Source organism: Protopterus annectens, chromosome 8.part0, assembly GCF_019279795.1.
Source record: "Protopterus annectens isolate FY-2018-M chromosome 8.part0, PAN1.0, whole genome shotgun sequence".
Taxonomy (NCBI): Eukaryota; Metazoa; Chordata; order Ceratodontiformes; family Protopteridae; genus Protopterus; species Protopterus annectens.
Window position 1 is genome coordinate 726152630 of NC_056741.1, and position 22718 is coordinate 726175347.

The window sequence follows — 22718 nt, forward strand, 5'->3', positions numbered from 1 at the left end:
TATCCTAAAGCATTTATCTGACATAAGAAAAAAGTTATCAGCAATGCACTTTGTGCATATTAGTATAAATGACAGTCATTCTTTCAAGTTCATGGCACTAACTAGGCTTCATGAAACACCAAGAGGTGGGGATTTAGTAAACCAAACAGAAATTGAAGAGATGAAGTGGATAATGAATTTGCAATCAGATCAGTCACCAGGTCTGAATGCATTTGTCCCTTTAAAACCTGCACTAAAAGGGAAAGCTCTTCAGCACTCAAAATGACATAATTAAAAGGGTGTGTATACTGCTATGGTTACCAAATGCATCTAAGTGAGTGAACACTAGGAAATGAAGGTATTTAAGAAGAAGTTTCACTGGCAAACATTTAGGATTTGAAAAAGGTATTATACCGAAAGCGCTTATCCGGTTTATGAACCAATGTGTTTTTTATTTTATTTTATCATTGTATATTTTATTAAAGTTTTCAAGTTTCAAGTGTTTTTAAGTGGAATTGGTGGCAGAACCATTTGTTTTTGGAGTTTCATATTTTGATGTGCTCTGCCTTTGGTGACACTACTTACTTTTTCTTTTTTTGCCTATTTTATATACTCTAGCACTATTCCATTGTACTCCATTTCTACTTTTAAATTGATTGCACAAAATAAATGAAAGCATATGCTCTTGTTCATTTTTTCCATGTACTATTGCATTTCTATTTATAGGTTCATAGGTTGGTACTAGGCTATCGGCCCTAGGGCCTATGCAAGCCTAGCCATACATTTTTTTCTGTGTGCTATACTCTGTACTATTATATTTCATATAGATTTTGTTTTATTTTAAGTAATTGCATTGCAGTGCTTTGTATGTTATTCTCATGTGATTTATGATTTTATGTAAAAAAAAATGAAATCATGAAACCTTAGTGCTAGGCGATGTTAACATCGACTGGAACTCCAGCCACTCCCCAACACCTACTAACCACATTAATCTATATAACTTAACCCAACTCATCCAAAACCCCACTTGTATAGATAAAGCCACCAAAAGAGAATCCATATTAGATTGGATCCTCACTAACCAAGCCAGTGCTGCCCACCAAAGTGGTACACTACCCAGTTCTCTCAGTGTCTGTAACCCAACATTTCTACTTCAACACAAACTTAAATTTAACAACCCACCCTCCCTTCTACAAACCCATTCCTACAAAAACGTCCCCTCAGACCTATTTACAAATGCATTAAAATCCTGCAACTGGACTCCCACCAAAACCCTACCCCTGCACAATGCAGTTGAATACTTTAGTATTGTTAGGAATGTAGAATTAAACCATCTAGCCCAATAAAAACAATTAGAGCACATAGATGCCGCGGTTAGTGTTGCCTCACAGCAAGAGGTTCTCCCGTTCGATTCTTGGCTGGAGCGCCTTCTGTGTGGAGTCTGCATGTCCTCCCTGCAGTCGAGTGACGTTAAAGACATGCAGATAGGTGCGTGCGTGAATGGGCGTGCCTACTTTGAAGGTTGGGCGTCGGGCTGACAACTCGGGCACTGTAAAATTCCACTGCCAATTATGAGCGAGCCGGAGTTCCGCTGTGGCAACCCCTAACTGGGAAAAGCCGAAAGACATTACTAGTAATTCTGCCCCCTGGTTACTTAAAACCACAAAGGCCTTATTGAAACAAAGGGACAAACCATGGAAATCTTGGAAACAACTTAAAAGATCCACAACTAGACAAACCTACTTAGAAATAAGACAAAAAAGCAAATTAGGTTAGACAAACAAATTCACTACTTAACCCTACAAAATAAATATAGTAACAGCCCACAGAAATTCTCGGCCACAGTGAATAACATCCTCCAACCTGACAGCCAAACGTAGGTACCAACCTTCACAAAGCATCCAGATTTAACAACTGTTCTACCTCCACCATGCTAGAACTAATAAATGATGCAAACCCCACTATCCCCCTACCAGCCATCAAAGCCAAACTAAATTCTGCCCCTTCTCACTCAAACCAGAATCTACATCAACCATCCAAAAACTCCTAGCCAACTCAAACCAACCACCCTCGCTGTCGACAGCCTCCCAGCCAGATTCCTCCAGCTTGCATCTAGGGCCATACCTACCCAGTCTCAATACTAATAAATAGATCCATCAACGAACACTATGTTCCATCCTTATGGAAAACCTCATACATCATCCCCTTTCACATGGGCAGCCCTTCCACTGACCTATCCAACTACCACCCCATTGCATTCTTTTCAGCCCTATCAAAAAATCATAGAAAGATGTATCCATCACCAGGTCCTGTCCCATCTACTCTCCAACAACGTACTCTCCCAAACTCAACATGGATTGCAACCTGGCCATAGCACCACCACTGCCATCATTAACTTCAGTAATACCATAACCTCATACAGAAACCAAGGGCAACTTGTGTCTGCCACCTTCCTAGATCTATCAAAAGCATCCGATAGTTTCGCACAATAAACTACTATCCTCACTCTCCGGACTCAACTTTGATAATGCTACATTGCAGTGGTTCCATAGCTACCTAGGCAACCACTCTCAATCTGTCAAATGGCACAACTCCGTATCCTCCCCACTCCCAGTCATATGTGGCGTACCTCATGGTTCCAGACTTTGTCCCCTTCTGTTCAGTGCCTTTACAAACCAACTTCACTTAGCAACCACAAAGTCCGACATTATCCAGTATGCAGATGACACTATCCTGATCTGCTCTGCACCCAATTTCCAACTGATGCAAACCTGAGCCCAGGAATCCTTCTCAGAAATAGAAAACTGGCTAAACAATTTGCAGCTTATACTGAAACCCAAAAAACACAACTAATGCTATTCAGCTCAACAAAGACCATTGACCCCACCTTCTCCACTCTTTCAGCCAATAAGACTCTCATAACGTCTGTTTCCGAGGCCAAACTGCTAGGACTTGCAATTGACCACTAACTTAAATACAATAAACACATAACCCTAAACATCTCCAAAGTCCACAAAAAGCGAGGCTGCCTGTATCGTACCAACAAATCCCTAACCCCTGAATCCAGAACTGCCATAGCCAGAACCCATCTCCTATCAACCCTACTCTAGAACTTTCTCGGTAAACAAATGTAAAATAAAATATAAGAATGCCATTTGGTCTTGATAAATGTGCAAAAGCAACCTTTAAAGCAGGAAAACTGCAGCACCAAGAAAACATCAGTTTGGGACAGGAATGTGATGTAAAAGAACTTGAGCAGGAGGGAGTGTATAAATATTGTGAATAGATGGAGAATAAACAATAAAACATGAATAAATGCAAATAAAACTTAGGAATATTTTAGAAGACTAAAATTAATACTGAAAACAGCATTGACATATAGGAACAAACTTCAAGCTATAAATCAATTTGCTCTCCCTGTCCTAACTCTCAGTTTTGGAGTGACTGGCCGTAAAAGGTGTCTGCTCAGTTGGACAGGAAAATAAGGAGGATGCTTCATGCTCGTCAAATGATTTATAAAAATTTGAGTATATCAATTCTATATACTCCCCATTCTGAAGGGGGTATGGGCCTCCTTGAAATTGAGTACATGTATAGTTCTGCAATCGTGGGGCTGAATACATATCTGCTAACGTCACAAGACCCAAACATAGTGAAAGTTTTGAAGAATGAGGAGAATAGGTCTAAGATGACATATCTGCTTAGTTTAGCAAAAGCAAATCAATGTCAAGCAGGAATGGAAATCAAACCAGAAGTAGACAAAAATCATGCAGCAGCTGAATGTGCCAAAAAATACAAAAGAATATAAGGTGAAGTATCAGATGAGAAGGCAAGAAATGTTCAGAATGCATAGATACAGTTGCAAGTATAGAAAACTCTCAGAACAGCCGCATGTTGATCAGGATTGAACACAGGAATGGTTAAGGAGCGACAAATTTAAACCAAAAGACGAAAGGTTAATATTTTAGCCCAAGATAGTGGACTACATACACATTGGTGTACAAAGTCCATTGAACATATGGGAGAAACAGACAAATACAGGTTTTGTAAGACAGAATTGGAAACGGTCACACATCTTGTTGCTGAATGTGATATACTAATGGCAGAAGGACTGTATACTGAAAGTCATAATAATGTGGCAAGGCTGTTGCATTGAGGGTTGTGCAAACATTCTAATACTGAAGAAGCTGAAAAACCCTGGAAACATGAGCCGTTATAGAAAATGATGAGGTTTATGTCACATGGGATCACCAACGGTTCAAAAATTAGATGTGAGAGAACAGATGTAGTAGTCCACAAAAAGAAGACAAAAGTAGCATTAATTATTGAAACTGCTACATCCAGTGACTCTACAGTGTCTTGCGTGCAGAGAGAGACAAAATTATAAAATACCAGGATTTGAAGGCAGAAATGAGGACTGTGTGGAAGAAGGATACCCAGACAGTTCCAGTAGCAGTAGGAGAAATGGGTCTTATAAAAAAAAAAAAAAAAATTACAATCATACTTAAGATATGTTGCCTTTGCATGTAACTCCATATTAACTGCAGGATTCATTACAGGGCACATTATGGGTGCTGTGAAGGGCACTTTTGGCTAACATCAAAGATTGAAACAATACTAATTTCATGAACTTGCATCATGCGTTGACTTAAGAATGGGGTCAATTCCCATCATGGTATTAGAAACCCAAAACATTTGGAGAAATTAAAAAAAGGTTTATCTTGTGACTCCATCCTATTACGGAAGATGGACCTTCTCTTAACAGATCCAAAAGTTTTGTTCTTACTATAACAGTAGAACTGATGTTGTCAATCTTCATCTATTTCTTGACTTCTGGGTTACGGTTCTGATCCTCGGAACCGATTCGGCCATTTATATAGCTTGTGTCGGCCAAAAAACCTCTCGAGCTAATAGTCTACCCACAATGCCCCTCTCTACATTACCTCAGATCTCATTTGCTGCTCTTACACCAAGACGCGTCATACGACTCCTTTCTCTTACTCAAGTAAAAATTAAAATTTTCTTGTACTTTGATTAGCCTTTTCTACCTTGTATAGATTTTTCTTATTTTATTCTACCCTCTAGCAGGGAGTGTGTTTCCCTTTTACTGTTGGTATTGCTAACTACCATCGTTGGTAGCTTCCTTTCCCCCTCTCCCTCTTACCATTGGGTTATCTGGTAATTTTTCTACCATTGCTGGTAGTGTTTCCCTTGTGGTGTGAGTGGTCTTTGCTTCTTCTTCTTTCCTTTTCTTCCTCTCCTTTGTATTTTTTGGTGATGGCAGATAAATCTAAAGTTACCACAACCTAGTCTTTGCCGTTGGGCCCGAGGGGTTTGAGTTGGTTTTCTTTGGAGCCGACCTTATCTTTTCAGGCTGCGCTGACAGAGGACCCGTTCTCAGTTCCGGCTTTTCAGGTGGGTCTCTCAGGGTGGGGTGTGACCCTGATTCCGAGTTTTGTCTTTCTCTGTTCCGGGCTCCCATTCCTCATCAGCGGGGAGGGGTCCTGCCTTTCATGCTATGGAAAGAGCTTGGACCACTGTCTCGACTCAGGTGTCTACCGTGTTACCGGTGTCTCACCCCTTGACCTCTGCTTTACTGGAGCTACCACCAACCTGCACCCCCAGACAGCGAGCTCCAAGGTTGCAAGAGTTACCTGCCAAAGGTCTGCTCTCTTTCGAATCCTCTTCAGATGCTCCCACCGAAGATCCTCCTCGAAAGAAGTTGTGTAAGAGAAAACACCTTGATTCTCCTGAAGAATCCATCATGGAGGACACGGATTTTGATGAAGGGGAGGGTTTCTCCCTGGTCACCCCCCGGAAGACACCTTTGGAGACATTTTGGAGATCCTAAAAGAGAGGGATGATTGAAGTCCAAAGACCCTTCTTCTGCGGAATACGTGTACTTGCAGGCCTTTGGAGCTCAACTGTCTACCTCCTGAGTGACCCCCCCCCCTCTGACAGTCTAATTAAATTGATCGCTCAGCAGGCCTGGAAAGCTCTTGACTCTATAGAGCCCATCCCACTGAGAGCTGATAACATTTTTTCCACTCCTGAGGATCATCCACACTGGGCAAAAGGTTTACTAGTTGAAGCCATGGTGATAGTGGCCGCCACCAGAAAAGAACTGGCTGAGGAAAGTTCTACTGTACATCCCCCTACGAGTCCGGGGCAGTGGACAGGTTTGGGAAGCGGGTCTATGCATCATCGACCTTCTCCATCGGGTACTTGAATTTCTTGGAACACTTCACTAGGCTTCAGAGGGATCTGGTCAAGGAGCTGTCCGATACCCTGGTGGGAGCAGTAGCTGAGAAGGTCCAGGAAAAAGTGGCCTCCCAGTTAGCTACCCTGGAGTCTATCCTGAACTCATCCATGAGGCTCATTGCACATGCAGCCGAAGGGGTAACCAGGTCAGCAGGTTCAGGTGTTACGATTCAACAGCATGCTTGGATGCACCTGTGTGAGTTTACAGAACCATTCAAATCTTCCTTCATCAGTGGTCCCTTTGACGGATCCTCATTGTTTGGCCCCAAAGTTAAGGAAACTCTATCCATGTGTGAGAAAGATGGAAAGACTCTGTTGTGGGTGTACATTTTCCTTTTCCTCAGCAATCCTCAACAGTCCTACTCCAGGAATCAAAGGAGGGGCAAAATGTGGTTCAAAAAGTCCCCAGAAGCCTTTCCAGGACACATGTGGTACAGACTCCCCTTGGGGTGAGGGGGGATTACAGTGGAAGATGCCGTCCCAGTAGCAGTGGTGGTCTGCAGAACCATGGTTCCAGGGAGTCTCTCTCTGGCCAACCTTACCAAAGCTGCTGAAAGGAGGCCTAATTGCTTGCCTGGGGGAAGATTCTCCTAGCACCCAACAGCCTGGCGATGCATAACTACCGATGCCTGGGTGCTAAGGATTATTTCCAGAGGTTATTTAATCCCCTTCACCCTTTATCCAAGGAACCATGCAAAACTCCCTGACGTTCCACCCAGTCAAATGGACCAAACAGCATTAGAAATACAAAAGCTCCTAGAAAAGAGTCTCATCCAAGAAGTCCCACCAGACCAATTAGATCCAGATTTTACTCAAGGTTCTTTTAGTGCCAAAGAAGACAGGGTAACTGGAGCCCAGTTTTGGATCTCGGCATTCTAAACAAATTTGTGCAACAATCAAAATTCCAAATGGTCACGGTTCAGTCTGTACTTGCTTTTCTAGAGGAAAATGATCTGATGTGCTCTGTCAGCTTTCAAGATGCTCGTTATCACATAAAAATGGACAAACATTCAAAGTTTCTCCTCTTCCAGTTAAGAGCCAGCCACTACGGATTTAGGTTGCTGCCCTTTGGTCTCACCACAGCCCCCAGGGTGTTCACCAAATGTATGGCAGTAGTAACAGCGCACTTGAGGCTGCATGGATTCCAAGTGTTTCCATACCTAGACGATTGGATTCTCATCGCTTCCACCAGGCATCTACTTCTTCAAACGACTGATTTCAATTTGAAACTATCTCAGCAGTTGGGCATTACAGTCAATCTTGCGAAGTCTCAGCTGATCCCCTTCTCAGGATATAGAAGTTAACGGAGCTCGTCTCAGCACTCTGTCTTGTGTGGCCTCTCTACCCCACCACAAGTTGCAGAAAATACAATGTCAGATTCAGCCTATTCTTCATTCAAGCAAGATACTGGCACATCTAGTACTTCCATGTATTGGGCTACATGGCAGCAGTGATCACTCTAGTCCCACTAGCAAGATTTCACATGAGACTTCTTCAGTGGCTTCTTGCGAAACAGTGGTCAATTCTGACCCATCCTATGAATCACCCAGTGTTTATAACCAGCCAATGCAGAGACTGCCTATCCTGGTGGATGTAGTCCAGAGAGATTCTTCTGGGCCATCACTTTGTCTCTTCTCCGTCTGAGGCCATAGTGACCATGGAGGCTTTCCAGATGGAGGGGGGAGGGCATTATCTGAAGAAGACAATCCAAGGCACTCGGTCCTTTTTAGAGGTTAATCTGCTTGTCAGTGTTCTATAGTTGAGGGTGGTGCTTCTATTCTGCCTTCCCTCAAGGGATGATAGCTATTCAATCAGACGATATGTCTGTAGTCTGGTACATCAACAAACAAGGGGGAACAGTGTCCTACCCACTGTGTCGGGAAGCCCTTAGAGTATGGCAATGGGCCATAACTTCCATCTGCTTTCTGATAGCAATGCACATCCCGGGGAGTTCAAATGTAATAGCAGACAAACTGAGCAGATGCATTCTCATGCCCTCGCGAGTGGTCTCTAAATCCCAGAGCGCGAAGAAGGTCTTTCTTCACTGGGGCCAGCTTTGCTGTGACCTGTTTGCTTCACCTCTGCAGACGCTATTTTGCCCTAATTCCTCCTCAGGGAAGTCCCCGAGAGACGCTGTTCTCATCAATTGGCCCCAGGTCTCCTTTGTGCCTTTCCTCCTTTTCCTGTGATTCCCCTTCTGCTCGGTTGATAAGCAAAGTAGTCCTCATTGCACCTTAATGACCTTGACAAATTTGGTTTCCCTTCCTATGACTTCATCTGCTTCAACGCCCATGAATTCTGGGTCCAGTTTCAGACCTTCTGTCTCATCCCCAGGGACTGGTGCATCCCAGTCTAGAAACTCTCCAGCTGACTACTTGGTTTCTCCAATTCCATTAGTCGCCAGGCATAATGGCATTCCATCTCCTGTATGACACATTTTGTTGGCATCCCATAAATCATCCAAAAGGAATCTCTACCTTAGTAAATGGAAGAGATTTTCTATCTGGGCTTATGATAATGGTATTGACCCTTTTTCAGTTCCAGTGAAAAAATGTTATAGAGTTTTAGCACTGCCATTGTTGGTAAAGGGGCTTCTGCTTCTACTATTAAGGTTATCCTAGCAGCCATTTAAAATTTTCATAATGGTTTCAGTGACCAGCTCTTAATTTCTCACAGACTTTGTAAGGTTTTTCTTAAGGGGACAATTTGTTTAAAGCCCACATTCATAGATCCTCTACTGCCATGTGACTTGACGATTGTCTTGCAGTCACTTACAAGTATCTCCCTTTGAACCTGCAGCTACCTGTGACTTAAAGTTCCTCTCTTGGAAAATGCTTTTACTTACAGCTGTCACCTCTGAGAGAAGTTTCCGAATTGCAAGCTGTGTTCAAAGCCCCTTTATCTAACAAACCCGTCCTTTCTTCTTAAAGTGGTTTCAGAGGCCACCATCAATCAGTCTGTAGGTTAATTGTATTTTTCCCAAATTTTTCTAATCACGGCGAATATTATTTACAACTTTTGGATGTGCACAGGCAGTTACGTTTTATCTGGACAGAAGTAAGCAATTCAGGCAGTCAGAAGTTGTTTAATTTGCGGGAACAATCTTGGGCAAACCTTGTCTCTATGGTTACGAGATTGTATTTCCTTTATTTACACTAAAAAAAGAATCTAAAGCTTCCTATGCTAGCAAAGGCAGATTCCACCAGATGTACAACATCAGCTGATTTTCATTCTAAAGCTTCCATGTCCGAATTTTGCACAGCTGCAACATGGGCTACCCCACATACCTTTATTACTCATTACAAATTGGAAATGGTCTCCAGGGGGAGAGCCTCCTTTGGTTCTATAGTTCTCAGGAATTTACTTCCATAGGGCCACCCAGGATCTAAGGTAGCTGGGGGACCCTGTCCCAGAAGTCAGGAATACATGAAGATTGACAACATCAGATAAAGAAGTTACGTCTTACCATAACGTTCCATCTGTGTTGTCGATCTTCATCTATTCTTGCGTCCCACCTCACCTGCCCCCTCCTGTAGGGTCCTGGTGGAGCGACTTGCTGTCCTGAGATTCCCTGTTAGGGCTACACCTTGGACATGGCTTCTGACTTGAGTTAGGTCTCACTATATTGTTTCTGCAAGTCTGCAAAGTTTATCTGAGGTAATGTAGAGAGGGGTATTGTGTGTACACTATTAACTCGATAGTTTTTTTGTCTGTCATGAGCTATATAATGGCCAGATCAGTTCTGAGGATCGAAACCGTGACCCAGAAGTCGAGTAGATGAAGATCGGCAACACAAATGGAACATTATGGTAAGACATACTTCTTTTTCTGATGGGACAGGTCTATTTTCAGTAATATACTGCTTCACCTGCCTTTGCTGTACTAAGTTTGCAGTCATAGTCATAAGCTTGTTAGCACTTTAAGCGGCTCACCTCATATCTGGAGAGGCTTGGATTTGTGGTTTAGTAATAGATAGGGACATGACAGTCAGCCTGTGAATATTTTACATGCCAAGTTGTACTTAATGCCTGTCTGCTGATGGCCCTGGGACCTTTACAAGCCTAGCCATAGGATTATCCTGGCATTGTGCCACCCAATCTTAGTTCCCAGTGCCTCTGTCAAGTAGAGCTGCTGGAGTTATCCCCGGGGTGAATTTTCTATTTCCCATCCACTCATCAAGATTTCTCTTGAAGAGAGTCAGCGAGGTGCTCTGTTTGACATGTACGAGAAGTCTATTCCATAGCATAGGCAGTCTCTCGGTTATGAACCTGTCCCTCCAGTACGTTCTGTTGATTATGGTAATGAGGTTGAGGTCTCTAGAGCTTGTGGTGCGAAGGGATTGGGATTTCTTTAGATGTAGCATTTCTAACAGAGCTGGGTCAGACATGGCTTTGTAAGTCAAGCAGAGATTGCCTCTAAGTAGGCGATATGAGACAGAGAATAGTTGGAGTTTCTTGAGTCTGTCCATATAGGACAAGTGTTTAAGGCCTAGGCTCTTCTTTGTGAGGTACTTTTGCAGCCTCTCCAGTTGTTGCAGGTGTCTAGTGAGGTACATGCCAAATGGGGCATTGTACTCGATAAATGGCCTAATGAGGGAAGAGTAGTGGGAGACATTGACCTTTCTTCCTAGATGCAAAACCCTTCATAATGAGATGTGCCACACAGAAGGACTTTCAGACCACAGTGGCAATGTGGTGATCAAAAGAGAAGTTGCTGTCAACTGTGTTCCCAGATCTCTTATGCCTTCTGTGTTCGGTGGACTACCAACAATGTGATAATTCATGGGAACCGGGTTTTTCCCAAAGGGGATGATGACACATTTTTTGGCATTGAGCTTAAGGCCATGGTTCTGACACCAGTCGTTGGCCTCAGTGAGGCCATTCTGTGGGATGTCAACATCACTTGGGAGGTTAATAATAGCTCCCAACTTGCAATTGTCTGCGAACTTTGTCAGCTAGAGTCCCTTCTTGTTGACTTCGACTTCAGAGAAGTAGATACCAAACCCTCTGGGACTCCACTCGTGACTGGTCAGCAGTCTGACTTGGAGTCAGCTACTTTCACACTGTGGGTTCCATCTGTGAGCCATTTTGCAGCCATCCTAGTGATATAGGGGTTGAAGCCTAGCTTAGTGAGTTTTTGTATGATTCCTGAGTGGGGAATGGTATCAGAGGCCTTGGCCAGATCAAGGTAGGCTGTATGAACCACCTTGCTTTCATCCACAGCTCTGGTGACTGACTCAAAGAAGTCAACCAAGTTGAGCAGGCATGATCTACCCTTCACAAAACCAAACTGTGTGGGCTCCAGAGTTTGGAGATTCCCTATATCCTTGTTTATTAGGTCCATGGTGATGCGTTCCATAGCTTTGCATATCAGACTCGTCAGGCTAATGGGGCAGTAGTTCCCAGGGTCTGTAGTTGCTCCTCCTTTGTGGAGAGGGATGACTGTAGCAGTGCATAATTCAGTAGGGGCAAAGCCTGAGGTGAGGCTGTGTTTAAACAGGGCACACAGGTGAGGTGCCAGTTCACTCTGTAGTTCATGTAGAACACAGCCAGAGATATTGTCAGGTCCTGTAGAAGCTGTATTCTTGGCCTTGGACAGTGCTGTTTTAACATGTGCAGCAGTAATACTGGGTGCCTGGTAATCTGCTGGTATTGTGATTGGCCCTCTGCGGGGGGTAAAGTTGGCACTGAATTTGTCGGCCAGTATATTGGCAATATCTGTTGGCTCGGTATAGGAGGTACCATTGTGCAGTAGCTCAGAGCAAATCTGTGTATTGCCGTGGAATTTCTTTACATAACTATAGAAGTCCTTGTGGTTGTCTTTAATATCTGCTGCAATTCTGTTTTCATAGCTAGCTTCAATGGATTTGATGGGGGATCTCAACTTTTTGTTGAGGCTGATAAGGGTGTTTTTCCAGTCTTGGGACTTCACCTTGTTCTGCATCAGTTTCCTCCTTCTGTTGTAGAGTTTGTTTATGGCAGGGGACCACCAGATTGGCTTCCTTTTTTGGAGGAGAGCGTCTTGGTTCTATTGGGTATGGCGAGATCCATGCATTTGTGTACGTGTTCGTTCAATGCATTGGTGTATGATTCGGTGGTCATGCAACTATTCTCCATTTGCTTGGGTGCCGTGCAGTTAGCCACCTCTGTTTTTAGGAGCCCAAAGTTAGCTTTGGAGACGTTTTTCACTTAGGGGGGTGGATTTCCAAGGTGATTAGTTTGTGGTCGGCTCTAACCAGGGAGAAGCTGACTATTGGTGTAGAGCAACAGTCACCCATGTTATTAATGACCAGGTCAAGGATGTTGCTACCTCTAGTTCGGGTAAGAACAAACTGGTCCAGGGCATTGGAATTAATGAACTCCAGGAAACGTTGGGCAAGTGTATTGGTACATGAGTAGTTTTCACAGTTAATGGAGGGGTAGTCGAAGTCGCCTAGTTTGAATGTTAGGTTGGACCCTAATATTCTCCAGGGTGCTTAGGAACATGGAGTCTGAGTCTTGGGACATTGTTGGGGACCTATAGCAGGCTATGACCTGAATCGCTGTCTTACCCAATGTTAGCTGCACTTGAAGTATCTCTGATGCGTTATGTTGGGCTACCAGTCTGGAGGTGTGTGCATCCTTTATGAATATGGAAACACCACCGCCTTTGGAGCTTTGGTCCATGTTCTGGGGCCAAAAGATGTGGAAAGAGTTGTAGCCTGGTAGTGTAGGGGTGCTTTCTGCTGCCTTGAACCAGGTCTCTGTTACAGCACAAATGTTGATGTTCTCCATTTTAAGTGCATTTTGAGATTTCAGCTTTTAGCACTGAGCAACACGACCCTCAGATTACATTTGTTTGTAGCTGTTAAAGTGGTAATTTGGTTTTTGGAGCACCACCTAAAAAAGGCTCTATAGGGGTGACAAGAGCCTTGACCAGTATCCTGAAGCCCAGGGGTGACAGATGCAGGCCATCTCTGGCAAAGCATCGAGGTCTGTCAGTCATGTCATCCCAGGCAGACAGATACTGGATTCCCTTAGAATGACACCAGAAACGTAGCCAATTGTTGAAATAATTTTCTGCTTGTACTGTGGTATCATTCTGGGTGGTGATAGGATGCTGCTCATGGCTAGGGTCATACCCACCTGGGCTACATAATCCGGGAGCTCCTCCATGTCTCTTTTCATGTAGTCCAGGGAGGTATGTCTCAGGTCATTCACACCCACATGTACAATGACTGAGTCATATTTTTGCCTGTTGTTGGACCTGAGTGCGTGCGTTATGTGGCGGATCCTGGAACCTGACAGGCAGCCGACTGTTACTTTCTCCTTATTCAGCCTAGTGAGTGGGACATTAGTACGCCTCACTATCGAGTCACTTATAACTAGTGTGTTGGGCATGCTGTTTTGTCTGGTTCCTATTACTTTATCGAAAGATAATGTACTCGAATGGCCAAAACATTGAAACGGCTGCATTTCGAAGTTTGAATTGTGGTATCGCAGTACAATGAAGATTGGGATATTTGCCCTTTCCTCACTATAGTGCGATTTCGGGGTTGAAATATATATTTAGCGGGGAGGTGTGGGGCACAGCCCCCCCCCCCCCCCCCACAATAAAAGTTTTGAAATGTGGCTGTTTTGATGTTTCGGCCGTTCGATTACATTTTCTTTCGATAACGTAATATGAACCCTGTTTTGCCTTAGGGGCTTTGGCTGAGTGGCACACTGTTTAGGAGAGTTGTGTGTCTCATGATTAGTGATGTGTTGTGGTGGTCAAGTGCGTTTCTGCCTTGGAGGTCTCTGCTGTTTGGGTAGTTTTTTATTGAGAGCCTTCGCAAAAGTGGGTGTGTGGTTTGTGTTTTTATGTGAAGGCAGTGCTGGTGTGTGTTCCAGAGGGCTGTGTGTTCCATGTGGTGTGGTGCAAGTGTTGACCACCTCCTCTTGACCAGCTGTTCCATTCTTGGCTGGAGAGTGCGTGGCTTCCAGTTTGGATATATAAGTGCATCTCTTGCAAGTCTGAGTGTTGGGACTTAAGAGGAGAGGGTTGTCGGTGTACATGTTGCTGTTGCTACATTGCCTCAGGATGCCCAGGTTCACCAGGTTAATAGGAGAAAGCACTGGGAACTGACCTTTAGACATGCCTGGAGGGGTGGGCATTAATAATAAGTACTGGATTTGTTTCCTTGTAGAACGTTTAGTGCTGGTAACACTTTTGTGTGCTACAATAATTGCTACAAGAAGTCTGGTACAGTGCTAGACTAATAAGCTAGTAAAAGTGCAGGAGACGAGAGAACTAGTAGATCTAAGGGAAAAATTGATGAGCAGACTTTGGCACCGCTCAGATGCTTACAGACAGTCTTGGATACAGCAAGTCTGTATCTGGACTAGACTCGTTACAGGAAAGGCGGGAAACAAGTGGAAACACGGGCTTTAAAACCAGAAAGTTGAGAGAGAGATGGAAAAACTGCAGTTTCTGGGCCAGCAACCACTCCTCTGGTGGTAGATGGGCTACTTAGTGCTTACCACTCTCACTGATAAGCTAGAAGGCGTCTCTCCAATACAGAAAGGCTTGGGGGGCTCAGAAGCTTACAAACAGTCCTGGATGCAGCAAATCTGTATCTGGAGTAGACTAGTTACAGGAAAGGCGAGAAACGAGCGCAAATGCGGGCTTTTAAACCAGAAAGTTGAAAGAGATGGAAAAAAACTGCCCAAACGGTCAATAAACCTTGATATATCAGATATATAGCATATATCATTATATTAAGCTCATAACTTGGGTTTCTGTCATTCCATGATGATAAAAATGTAGATAGCTTGATGTCATAATTGCAGTCACTGTTGTTTTAATGTGCAAGTCAAACCAAGTTTTTCAGTGGGTTAATTGATTTTGTCAACCTGGTTTACATGTAGAACTTAACCACTTGGGGAGTAGCACCATTGCTTGCGTTTCCCTTATAAAGCTGCTAAACAGACCAGGTCATAAAAGAAGTTTTAATATATCATTATGATTTCTTTTGAATAGTTGCTGTCTTTGTCGCTAAGCTAAATAATTTCCCTTTATTTCAGAGTCTAGCAAAGATGGTTCTGCTACAAAACCTGCTGGAAAGCGTCCAGTATCCTCACCAGAAACGTAAGTCTTTTTCTTGTATATGTAAGTACTCCATGTTTCTGGTGGTTCTGGATTTGTTTGTGGATTGTTTTAGTAAAGCTTTAAGTTATCTAGCTTGTGGTCTTGGATGAAAACTCTACATTTGTGTTGATTCATTGTTCGACATGTACTGTATAATCACAATGAAAAATGTAGAAGTAGCATGAATACATCATAGTGATTGAGTTAATTACCAAGAAATTTGTCTTTTAACCTTTTCTGTCTCTGCATCTGTTCACCCCCCTTCACCAATTCTGTTGCAAACATATTTTAACAACTTATATTCTTGGTATAAATGTCACGTTGTACTTCCAAGAAGTTTTCTGCAGAGGTTGTAACAGCAGACACATCCTTCTTTATCCCTTTAGATGACTATTTTTGAAATTTCAAGCTCCCATAATTGGGTTGACATGACTTGGGGGTGTGTATACAGTTCATCTTTGTTTATTTTTGGCTGTTCTTGCATTTTGCATTTCTTTGTAGTGAATCCATGGAAATAACTGACTTTAAAGGTCTTCTATGTGTATCTGTTGGGATTTTCTCTTCCGATATCCACATCCAATAGTAATTAAGAATTGTCTGTAGCTGCTTTGCTGCAGCACTGGTTGAGACAGTATACACATTCTCGAAAGGTACTAATAGCCTCTTGCTCTTCACTGAAGTTTCTGCCTTCATGTAGCTTGGGTTTTAATCTTTGCATTTGTCGTAAAGCTTCCATGTTCATTGCCCAAAATTCAAAAACCTTCAAGTTTTCCTATTATCGAAGTTGCCAGCCTGCATCTTCACCTACACAGACTAGGAAAGGATGATGAAAGTAAAGCATTGTAACATATGCTAGCAGCTCATTCCAGCCTGCCATGTTAGATACATAGAGGAGCTTTTAGCTTTGCATCAGTTCTTTGAGGATGGTTGCATTGAAGGGTGCTCATTGCAGTTGCCAACAGAAAGGAACTTTGCATGAGATTCTGGGGTTGGTGCAGGGCCAGTGAAAGAGATAGTAAGATGAACCAGTTAACATCTCCTCCCAGATACCATTTGCAGGGTGGTTTGTCTTTCCTACACTGTTGGTCATCAAGTTCCTACAAAAAGCTGTCCGTTGCAGAGTTACAGTGATCCTTATTGCCCCCTTCTGGCCCAGACAAATCTGGTTTCCCTTCCTGTGGCCTCACCTTCTTCACCCGCCTTGGTTCTGGATCCATTTCCATATATGATCTTTTGTCCCTCAGCTCAACCTTACCAGAATCTGAAATCCCCGAAACTAACCACTTGGTTCTTCCCCTTCCAGTGATGGCTTGAGATCCCTTTCTAAATAAGTGATGTGAAGTTGTTCAATCTCGCCTTCATTCTTACTGATAGGTTCGGAGCCGATCCTCGGCTCCAAGTCGGCCAAATTGCAAAGCTCGAGGTCTCTTAACAGCTCGAGGCCGAAACCCTATCCCATTGTGCATCTCTACCTTCCCCAGATCTAGTTTGCCGCTGCAACAGATAATCTGTTTTCTACAGCTCAGGCTGTTTTCTTGAGATAAGTGTATTCCTTTTTGGAGTTTCTTATTAGTTTCCTTCTTAATTAGAATTGAGAAGTATTCAGCCAGGATAGGCTATCCTTTCTTTTGTGTTTTTGTTTTTGTGCTAAGTAGTTGAAAAAAAAAGAGAGCTTTGTATTCTTTTTTCTGGCGTTAAGCCCTGTTGGTGTTGCTTAGGTTTCTTCCCTATCCCATACAGCCGAGTTAGGCTTTCTTTAGTTATATCTGTAGCCGGTTAGGCTTAAGTTTGTTTTTTGCAGCTACAGCCGAGTTAGGCTTTCCTCAGTTATTATAACTGTAGCCAGTTAGGCTTAATTTTGTTTTTGCAACCAAGTCAATAGTTAAAAATTCGAGTGCAGACTTTGTTTAGTTTTTGATATTTACAGTTTCTGCTTGAATTATTGTTGTTTTTTCTATATTTTACAGTGATTTAACTGCAAAGGTCTATCATGTCTGAAAAGGCTAAGTCAAGGTTTAAGAAGTGCCCTAAATGCAATCAAAAAATGTCTATCACAGATGGCCACACCACCTGTGTCTGCTGTTTGGGAGAGGTTCATCTCCAAGAAGTTTGTCCATTTGCCATGGTTTCAGTGCCAGGGATTTGGCAGAGAGGAAAAGAAAGTTGGTTGAACGTGGTCTGATCAAGTCTGCGTTTTAGTCAGACTTGGATACTGCTTCTCCAAGAAAACAAAAACCATCATCTTCTGCTTTTTTTACTGCAAGTTCAGATCCAAAGGGCTCTTCGGTTCCGAAGGTTTCCAAAAAAGTTCCTGTATCGTTTCCACTGTCATCGGAGCTGACTGTACAGGTATTTGGTAGGAGCCGGTCCCCAGTCTTGGAACCGGTATCTCTGACCTTAAGATCTCCCATTCTGGGCTCACCAGCACCTTCTGTAGCTTCCTCTCGAGCTTCCAGACTCGGATGTGGATTGTGTGGTTACGGAATCCAGCTCTGGTTAAAATTCTGTTGGCTTCGACTCAGGCAGTTTTGGAACCGACAAAGTCATCTCCTTTAATTTCTGCTCCTCCTCTGACTCAAATCGAGACATCGGAGCTGGAGGGAGCCGTTCAGTCATATGTGGAACCGTCAGTTCCAACACTCACTCTGGACCTGTCGACGCCGACAACCCTGATGTCTTCTGCTCCTGCAGAGGACTCTGGGAGCTGACACTCTCCCGTCGGCTCCGGGGAGGGAAGTCGAACTGATGCGTCTGTTCCGACTATTCCCCTTGGGACCTCGGCGCAGATGAGCTTGGCTCCCACCTCTGGCTCGGAGCCGGCAGTTTTGGTGCAGGAGGAGTCATCGGTGTCTTCGGACCCAGGTGCTTCCTCGCACCAGAGCCGTGGTGCCTTCGATGTCATGAGGAAGGTTTTGCCCCCCCGAACAGTCACAACCTCTGAAATGGCCACCTTCTCCCGGAAAGCGCCGGAATCTTCTCCATCACTGCAGACTCGCCATAAGTGTAGGGACCCAGAGCCTCAGGAAGCCCCACTGGGGGAACCCTGCTCTTCCGAGACCTCCCCAGAAGTTCCCACTGTAGAGGTTCCTCGGAAGTGGTTATGTAAGAGGAGACGTTTAGATTCCCCTCAGGAATCCATCACATCTTACACCGATTTGGAGCAATCTGAAGGGTCCCCAAAGTCCCCCTCTTAGGATATTTCCTTTGCGGATATCGTAGAGATCTTTTAGCAGAGAGGTGACTGGCAACCCCTTAACCCTACTGAGGATGAATCTGTGTTCCTGAAGACTTTTGGGTCTCGACCCTCCACCTCTTGGGTTTCTCTGCCCTTTGATGAGTTGATGGACCTTTTATCTCGAAGGGCATGGGAGTCACCAGATACTATAGAGCCCATTCCTAGAAGACCCAAAAAAATACATCTCAGCACCTCATGATAAATCCTTTTTATCCAAACCAATTCCTGTTGATGCCATGGTGGTTGCTGCAGCCACTAAGAAAGAGATGTCAGAGACCTCTACATCTGTCCATCCTCCTAATAGGGAATGTAGGATTATGGACAGATATGGCAAGCGCATGTTCAGTTCTACGACCTTTGCTCTTTGGTCCTTGAACTATCTAACCTACTTCACAAGGCTTCAAAGAGATCTCCTGAAAGAGCAAGGAAATGCTCTCTAGGGTGCAGCTGATGGGATGAGTAGGGCAGCGAGTACAGGAATATCTGTTCGGAAACATTCCTGGATGCACTTCTGTTCTTTTGTGGACCCGTTCAAGTCGTCTTTTGTGAACGCCCCATTTGCTGGTTCTTCCCTTTTCAGACCAAAAGTTAGAGACCCTCACCAGATGTGAGCAAGACTTTCCACCCCTACTAGACCTTATCTTAAAGGTCAACGGGGAGAGAAAATGTGGTTCTGCAAAGCCCATGGAGCCTTTTAGAACTCACGAGGTGAAGCCTCCTCCAGGGGCAGAGAAGGGGGCAATGATGGAAGATGATGCCCAGGTGGTAGGGGGGGTCTGCAGAACCAGGGCGACAGGGATCAGTTCCTTGGGAAAACCCTACCAGGGCTCCTGAAAGGAGGCCTGACTGTCCTGCTCTGGAGGCAGTCGGGGGACATTTATTTTTGTTCCTAGGCGCCTGGCTTAAAATTACAAAAGACAGATGGGTACAAAATCTTATATCCAGAGGCATGTTCATCCCCTTTCACTCCCACCCCAACACAACAAGGGGAATCCCGGACATTCCACCCAGTCTACGGGATGTAGCAACAGTAGAGGTTCAAAAACTGTTAGAAAAAAGTGTCATCCATCCAGTCCCGGCAGACCAGCAAGGATCCGGATCTGACTCGAGATTCTTTTTAGTGCCAAAGAAAACAGGGGACTGGAGACAAATTTTGGACCTCAGCAGACTCAACAAGTATGTAGAAAAGACAAAGTTCCGGATGGTCATGCTTCAGTCTGTACTCCCGTTCCTAGGGAAAGACATTTGGATGTGCTCAATAGATCTTCAGGATGTGTACTACCGTATCAAAATGGCCAGGCCATCCAGGGATCACCTGCGCTTTTGGCTGGAAGCCAGTCATTTCCAGTTTAGGGCCCTGCCCTTTGGTCTCACTACAGCCCCCATAGTGTTCACTAAATGTATGGCAGTGGTCATGGCTCACTTGAGACATCAAGGAAGTGTTTCCATATTTGGACGACTGGCTCCTCACTGCACCCACCAGGCATCAGCTTATTCAGGAGAGAGACATTGCCTTGGGTCTTTGCTTTCAACTGGGCATCACAATAAATTCAGAAAATTCTGCTTTATTGCCGTCGCAGCTTACAGTATTTATAGGAGCAGACTTGGACACAGTCAACATGTCCTTAAGACTTCCTTCAGAAAAGAGTCCTTACCCTACGACATCAAATCTTGGATCTCCTTTCAAAACGCACAGCACCAGCATCACAGATTCTCAGGCTGATGGGCATCATGGCAGCAGCTATCATTGCAATTCCTCTGGCAAGATCTCACATGAGCATTCTTCAGTGGCTGCTATTCACCCAATGGACTTTTCAGGACTTACCAATGAATCGCCCAGTTCTGATAACCAACTCTTGCAAGGAGGATCTTCGATGGTGGCTAACGTCCGAATCAACCATGGGACATCCCTTTGTCCTTCCGGCTCCAGTTGCAGCGGTGACCACAGATGCCTCCCTGATTGGGGAGGGGGGGGGCATTATCAGGGATGGGACAGCCCAAGGTACATGGCAGGTACACAGGGCTCATTTGCATATAAACGTCCTAGAGATGATTGTGGTTCTCTTAGCGTTGCAGTTCTTTTAAGACTGTCTTCCTCTGGGCACAGTTGCAATCCAGTCAGACAACATGTCCGTAGTCTGGTATATAAACAAACAGGGTGGAACCAGATCTTATCCCCTATGTGGAGAGGCTCTAAGAGTATGGAAATGGGCAGAGTCCACCCAGTGCTTTCTGATAGCAACTCATATCCTGGGAAAATCCAGCGTGATAGCGGACAAACTCAGCAGGGCAATTCTGTTGCCTCACGAGTGGTCCCTCAAAAATGAAGTAGCGGAAATGATTTTCCGCAGACAGGGCCAGCCTTGCTGCGACCTCTTTGCAACTCCCACAAACACCAAATGCAGCAACTACTTTGCCCTGATCCCTCAACAGGGACAGTCCCCAAGGGATGCGCTCATCTATGATTGGCCCCCGGGAGTCCTTTATGCCTTCCCTCCCTTTCCCCTGATTCCCAAAGTTTTACAGAAAGCCAATTTTCTGGGCAGGACGCTTATCTTAATAGCCCCATATTGGCCTCGTCAAATCTGGTTCCCCTTTCTGAAGCCTCATCTAGTAGAAGAACCTTGGATCCTGGACCCAGTGCCGCATCTTCTGACCCACTCGTCAGGAGCTCTTCATCCTTCACTTCAATCCATCAAACTGACAGCTTGGATGCTCCAATTCCCAGAATAGCCAGATTCCAAAATTTATCAGAGGAAGCTCAACATATCCTTTTGTCCTCACATAAATCTTCAACTAGGAAACTATACCTCAGTAAGTGGAAGAGGTTTTCAATCTGGGCTCGACAGAATAACATTGATCCTTTTCTGGCCTTCATGTCCGATATCTTAGAGTTTCTGACTAAACTGTTCAATGAAGCAGCTGCAGCAGCAACCATTAGGGTACAATTGGCTTCTATATCCAATTTCCACATAGGTGAATCAGGAAATGATATTATGTCCCACAAGATGGTGACGGCTTTTTTGAAGGGTACGATGCATCTAAGACCACCAATTAGAGAACCTGCCACTCCATGGAATCTGAATTTAGTCCTATCCAAAATCTTCCACCCTTTGAACCTGCTTCTTCCTGTTGAGCTGAAATATCTTTCATGGAAGACCATTTTCTTGGTGGCCATTACATCCGCACGCAGTTTCGGAATTGCAAGCCCTTTCAGTTAAGCACCCATATTTGATATTCCACAAAGATAGGGTTTCCCTCAGGATGAACCCTTCTTTCTTACCCAAAATTTGTTCAGAATACACCCTTAATCAGGCGATTGAATTACCTGTTTTCTTTCCCAATCACACTAATCAATTGGAATATATGCTTCACAAGTTTGACGTCCATAGACAGCTCCATTTCTATTTAGACAGGACAAAAGACCATAGAAGAGCTGATCAGTTGTTTGTCTCCTCCTCAGATTCCAAGAAAGGTGCAGCGGTATCTAAATCTACCTTATCTAAATGGCTTTCTGATTGTATATCCTTTATATATCACACTGCAGATGTTTCATTAGAGAACAGAGTCAAGGCTCATTCAACCAGAGCTGTTTCTACTTCCATAGCCTTTTTGGCCAGACTACCCATTGATTCTATTTGTGCAGCTGCCACATGGTCTAGGCCACATACCTTCATAACTCACTACAAAGTTAACAAGGCCTCTAGAGACAGGGCTTCATTTGGTTCTGCTGTCCTTAGACAGGTACTCCCGTGAGCCGCCCAAGATTGTGGTGCTGGGGACGCTACCCATCAGTAAGAATGAAGGCGAGATTGAACAACTTCACATAAAGAAGTTATGTACTTACCATAACGTTCCATGTGAGTTTTTGTTCTCGCCTTCATTCTTACATCCCACCCACCTACCCCCAACCAATGTCTGGAAGTTCGAGAGAGGCTCTACGTTGGTTTTTATTTCTTCTGAGAAGTTTCCTCTTACAAGCTGTGTTTATGATTTCCTTTCAGTATCTGATATAGATTTAGCACTAGTTGGCAGCAAACAAGTTCTGGTGAAGGTAGATGTGCATGATGGAGTAGGGTTTCGGCCTCGAGCTGTTCGAGACCTCGAGCTTTGCAATTTGGCTGACTTGGAGCCA

At 44.2% G+C, this 22718-nt stretch overlaps 1 protein-coding gene across 4 annotated transcripts in view; it reads left to right on the plus strand.

The window, feature by feature from the left end:
* The window catches only part of HCFC1 (host cell factor C1), a 3865385-nt gene that overhangs the window by 3644369 nt on the left and 198298 nt on the right, over positions 1-22718 (plus strand). For all 4 annotated transcript variants that reach the window (XM_044080175.1, XM_044080172.1, XM_044080173.1 and 1 more), the window contains exon 25: positions 15285-15348. In XM_044080175.1, coding sequence (XP_043936110.1) covers positions 15285-15348 — 64 coding nt within the window. The remainder of the gene's footprint in view (positions 1-15284; positions 15349-22718) is intronic.